General features: G+C 38.2%; 1 protein-coding gene across 15 annotated transcripts in view; it reads right to left on the bottom strand.

Moving 5' to 3' along the window:
• Nucleotides 1–1,100: 1,100 nt before the first annotated feature.
• The window catches only part of GPHN (gephyrin), a 633,256-nt gene continuing 628,356 nt past the window's right edge, over nucleotides 1,101–6,000 (bottom strand). For all 15 annotated transcript variants that reach the window (XM_058739364.1, XM_058739365.1, XM_058739368.1 and 12 more), the window contains 2 exons: nucleotides 3,196–3,292; nucleotides 1,101–2,096 (listed from right to left, as the gene is read on the bottom strand). In XM_058739364.1, coding sequence (XP_058595347.1) covers nucleotides 1,963–2,096; nucleotides 3,196–3,292 — 231 coding nt within the window. In that variant the 3' untranslated portion in view covers nucleotides 1,101–1,962. The remainder of the gene's footprint in view (nucleotides 2,097–3,195; nucleotides 3,293–6,000) is intronic.

Below are 6,000 nucleotides of genomic sequence, written 5' to 3'. Positions count from 1 at the left end.
TCCAGTTACTCATCTGCAATACTGTGGTTCATTAGTTCTTGTTTTTCCTCCATTCCAAATAACTGTAGATGTCTAAAATTTGTTTTTATTGCATCTCTAATAAGAAATTAGTTTCTTTTCCTCAGTATCAAATTTCTTCCCTCCAAATTTGCTTGCTATTCTCTATCCATGACTAGAAAGACCAGACTGACTATAGGTTGTCTTGTACTTTCTAATTTGTATTTTCTTTTTTTTTTTTTTTTTAATTTTTTTTCAACGTTTTTTATTTATTTTTGGGAAAGAGAGAGACAGAGCATGAACGGGGGAGGGGCAGAGAGAGAGGGAGACACAGAATCGGAAACAGGCTCCAGGCTCCGAGCCATCGGCCCAGAGCCCGACGCGGGGCTCGAACTCACGGACCGCGAGATTGTGACCTGGCTGAAGTCGGACGCTTAACCGACTGCGCCACCCAGGCGCCCCTCTAATTTGTATTTTCACAATGCTGTAGATCACAACGCTATAATAAAATGCAGAATATATTTTTAAAAAAGTTTTTTAATGTTTACTTATTTTTGAGAGAGAGAGAGAGAGAGAGCATGAACAGGGGAGGGGTGGAGAGAGGGAGACACAGTATCCGAAGCAGGCTCCAGCCTCAAAGCTGTCAGCACAGAGCCTGAGGTGGGGCGCAAACCCACGAACCGTGAGATCATGACCTGAGCTGAAGTCAGATGTTTAACCGACCGAGCCACCCAGGCTCCCCAGAATATATTATACTACATTTCAATCACCTTTACACCACTTACCCTTGCCACATTATCTTAACTATTCCTTTTATTCAAGCAGAATCCCATCAGAATGGCATGACAATCTTCTGTTTTGTTTTGTTTTTTTTTTTTGGGACAGAGAGAGACATAGCATGAACGGGGGAGGGGCAGAGAGAGAGGGAGACACAGAATCGGAAACAGGCTCCAGGCTCCGAGCCATCAGCCCAGAGCCTGACGCGGGGCTCGAACTCACGGACCGCGAGATCGTGACCTGGCTGAAGTCGGACGCTTAACCGACTGCGCCACCCAGGCGCCCCGACAATCTTCTGTTTTTTAATAACACGCCAACACAATAGATTTTTAAATAATGATCAAGGATTTTTTTTATTCATTAAGTTTCAGTATCATTACAGAAAATGTTATGGTACAGAGTTGTTTAACATTATTTTTTCTTTGCTCTTGATTTCCACATGAATGCTGGTAACACTAATATCTGTACAAGATCAGTCTTTGATTTTATTTTTTGTTCTGTACAATTTTAAATGTATTGGTTAAAAAGGCTGTCAGCACTTAAGGAAGCATTTTTCCCCCAGTTTGTTTATTCAAATAAAAGGTATCCAGTTACCGCCCCAGAGTACTGTGCCATGAGGCTACCGGGGTGAGGCGCCTCCCGGGTGCTCTGCAGGTGAGGGTGCTCCCTGCAGCAGGGCTGGGCCTCCACCCGGTCACTCTTCTGTTGGCACTGTGCACATAAACACGATACATGATAAAGAACAAGCAAAAGCTCTCTGAAAAGCGGTTATGAAGCATACTAAGAAGGGAAATCCAAGTGTTGCCTACGCTAGTATAAATAAGCAGACAGCCTTGATTAAGAGCATAATTAGTTGTATTTTAAAGATGAGAAAAACACAAGTTCTGCAGGCACCTACTGCTGTCTACTAAAAGCTATCGCTATCAGACCTAGCATTGAACACACAAAGCAATTTGCAAGAAAGAAAAAATTTGCTTTGATATAATCAGAATAGAGTTGTCTGTTAAGATTTATTTTTAGGTGTTTTTTCTTTAAAAGGTATTTAAATTCTTTTGAAATATAGTTCAAGATGTTGACTATACAGATCAACTTTTATCCAGATCAGAAAAACTAGCTGTGCCGTTGCATATTACAGGATACAGTCAATGATATGTGGACATGCATCAAAGCTTTCTCCCTCTGGGACCATCATAGCCGTCCAATGACCATGACATCCACCACCTCGCCCTTGTGGAGTTCCACGTACTGCTCTGTCTTTGGAGGTAGCATCAACAAGCCATTGGCGCTGCGCATGCTCATCAGACGGCTGCTCATCTGATTACCTAGAAAGAAATATCTCATTACAGCAGCATAAGCAGCACACTGTATACATTTGGAGCCCTTGCGGTTCTTTTCAAAATAAACACCCATGAACAGAAACACAGGTCTTCAAGAGGAAGAGAGAAGATCGGACTTCCCAGTCCCTTTTCCAGGTGGCCTTGCTACTGTATCCTACTACCTTCTCACTAAACTCTAAAAATAGACAGTAGAAATTATTGCCTAAAAAGAATAAAATAGGATTTTATAGCATTATGCAAAAAGCCATAGAATTTCTCAGTTCAGGCTAAAAAATGTTATGTGTGTCTGAAAAGAGAGGCTTTTAAAACTTATTTAAAACAAGATAATAATAGCAGTGGCTACCACTTTTTTTTTTTAGTATTTATTAAGTACCAGACAGTGTGGTGGGCATTTTACTTAACTATCTTATTTAATTTGCACAAGACTCAAAAGAGGTTAGGTAATTTGCCTACAGTCCTACTAACTAGTTGGTGGCCAATTTGAATGTCTGGGGGAGACACTGCCTATGTACTTATTCCCTCTGTTAACTGATGTTTGCACTTGATAGGACCTTTGTTTAGAGGGTAATACAGTTTTCTGGAGACACATCAGAAGTTATATAACTATGACTAGAATACTTGGGGATAAAAGTTTAAAGTCTAGAGGCGGTAACTATAGAATACTTGAGTTATCAATATTGATTTCTCAGTGCTTAAAATTTACCAATATTTAAGGTATAGTAGAGGCTACAGAGAATCACATTATAATTGAACTTTAATCTCACATTTCAGAGTAGCATAGTCATAGTACAACCAAATTTGTGCTCAGAATTTAGAGGTTGAACAAATAGACAAAAATCTTCCATAATTCTAAATTTGTGTTTATCTAGAAAATATGGCTCCATGGAATAAGTAAAATTTTGTTTTTACTCTTATTTTCTTCTTATGCTATACCATTAGGGAATAATTTAACTCATCTAATCTTTCAAAAAGGAAAATGTACAACAATTACTAAATTAGGTGTACCCAAGGAGGGGGTTATGCATAAATTTTGTGTTTTAATGAGATACATGGATAGACATACCCACAGGTGTGAATGACTAACCTGTGCTCTGTGCCCAAGGCAGTGGTTCTTGGTGATGCCAAGTCAATATACAGCGATGGTATTCTGGGCGAGGATCCAGTTTTACATCACATGATAGCTATAGAATATAGAGTAAATGAAAACAAACTTGATCACTTCATCATCCCTTAAAACTACAGGGTGTTGGAAATTGTGCAAAGAATAAAGTAGACATGGAAAATATCTTGGCGTTCTGCTGTTCCCACCTCTACCACCTTATGTTCTTAATACAGAAGTCCAGAAGTTGGGTTGTTCCAGTGAAAAGAGAAGACTAAGAAGTTGGTATTCACAGTGGGGAAAAGGGCAGATGAAAAAGAGAAGGTCTATTTTTGAAGTCTAATTTTATGGGTTGATAGCACAGGTACCTCTGACCTATGAATTGAGAAATCAAAGCAGATATTTTAACACCGAAAATAAAAGAAATAGACCTAAAGAAACAAGCTCAATATCTATTTATATGTATGTCCATCCATCCATCCATCCATCCATCCGTCCATCCATCCACCCGTCTGTCCATCTAATAAATATTTACTGACGCACTCTTCAGCTACCAATTCATAGACCTATTTTTAACATAAAAGGGATACTTTCTTTTACTCCTGAATATTCCCCATGTCCCAATACTGACCATACAATCTCTTTCAGGCAAATAAAAGTAGTCTCTACTAAAAGTTATACCATTTTTGTTTAGCCACATCACTGGTAATAAAAGAATTATGGAATGGCATCTTTCGTATCTTTCCATTAAGGATGAAAACCTTTCTAATATAGCAACTTCAGTTTACACATGCAATGTAGAATGACTAATCAACCTTTAACCTAGAGCCATTAAAAAAATCTATTTCATTAAATTCATCCTGAAATCTGATAAATCAAAGTGATAATGTCTTGGTAGTAGGTACCTAAGAGAGTATTCCTTGAACAAGTTTATATAGTGTATAATTATGGACGATAGCCTATCAAAGTTTAGTTCAATTTTGGTGAATATAAGACTTGTTCCAGTGTATGAGAATTAACATTTTCCATTAGCACAATAATCATTGAAGTTACTCTACCTTAAAATGGAAGAGAAACCTTTTATTCAACTAGAACAGGTATTGCTTAGATCAAATGATTCAATTACAGCTTGAATATCCTAGAAATTTTTGTGTTTTCATTTTCATTTGTTTCCATATATTTTTTAATTTCTTTTCTAATTGGCTGGTGGACCCATTCATTCTTTAGTAGGATGTTCTTTAACTTCCATGCTTTTGGAGGTTTTCCAGACTTTTTCCTGTGGTTGATTTCAAGTTTCATAGCATTGTGATCTGAAAGTGTGCATGGTATGATCTCAATTCTTTTATATTTATTGTGGGCTGTTTTGTGACCCAGTATGTGATCATAGGAAACCATCAAAACCCTAGAGGAGAAAGCAGGAAAAAACCTCTTTGACCTCAGCCACAGCAATTTCTTACTCAACACATCTCCAAAGGCAAGGGAATTAAAAGCAAAAATGAACTATTGGGACCTCATCAAGATAAAAAGCTTCTGCACTGTAAAGGAAATAATCAACAAAACTAAAAGGCAACCAACGGAATGGGAAAAGATATTTGCAAATGACATATCAGATAAAGGGCTAATATCTAAAATCTATAAAGAACTCACCAAACTCCACACCTGAAAAACAAATAATCCAGTGAAGAAATGGGCAGAAGACATGAATAGACACTTTCCCAAAGAAGACATCCAGATGGCCAACAGACACATGAAAAGATGCTCAACGTCACTCCTCATCAGGGAAATACAAATCAAAACCACACTGAGATACCACCTCACGCCGGTCAGAGTGGCTAAAATGAACAAATCAGGAGATTCTAGAAGCTGGCGAGGATGTGGAGAAACAGGGACCCTCCTGCACTGTTGGTGGGAATGCAAACTAGTACAGCCGCTCTGGAAAACAGTGTGGAGGTTCCTCAAAAAATTAAAAATTGATCTACCCTTTGACCCAGAAATAGCACTGCTAGGAATTTCCCCAAGGGATACAGGAGTGCTGATGCATAGGGGCACTTGTACCCCGATGTTTATAGCAGCACTTTCAACAATAGCTAAATTATGGAAAGAGTCTAAATGTCCATCAACTGACGAATGGATAAAGAAGATGTGGTTTATATATACAATGGAATACTATTTGGCAATGAGAAAGAATGAAATCATGCCATTTGCAGCAATGTGGATGGAACTGGAGGGTATTATGCTAAGTGAAATAAGTCAGGCAGAGAAAGACAGATACCATATGTTTTCACTCATATGTGGATCCTGAGAAACTTAACAGAAGACCATGGGGGGAGGGGAAGGGGAAAAAAAATAAAGTTACAGAGAGGTAGGGAGGCAAACTCTAAGAGACTCTTAAATACTGAGAACAAACTGAGGGCTGATGGGGAGCCAGGGGAGAGGGGAAAGTGGGTGATGGGCATTGAGGAGGTCACCTGTTGGGATGAGCACTGGGTGTTATAAGGAAATCAATTTGACAATAAATTATATTTAATAATAATAAAAAGGAATATCCTAGAAATTTTGATTCAGGTAAATCTATCACCAATCTATTCTGGTTACTCTGTTTTTTAAACGTTCTAATTATTCACTCTGACAGTCTCTGCTTTTCCTTTGGAATCCAGAATAAAATTCAATGCTGAAGTGTTTTTCCTTGGCTAAATCATACTAAACTCTTTCAGTTGATATTGCTTATGTTTATACTCTATTTCATATCTACTGAGGGGTAACTTGCCATTATTCCTGAATTATTGTGTG

The sequence above is a fragment of the Neofelis nebulosa genome, chromosome 7 (assembly GCF_028018385.1).
Source record: "Neofelis nebulosa isolate mNeoNeb1 chromosome 7, mNeoNeb1.pri, whole genome shotgun sequence".
Classification (NCBI taxonomy): domain Eukaryota; kingdom Metazoa; phylum Chordata; class Mammalia; order Carnivora; family Felidae; genus Neofelis; species Neofelis nebulosa.
Note: the sequence above shows the minus strand (reverse complement) of the source record. Positions and strands in the feature narration are given on the sequence as shown.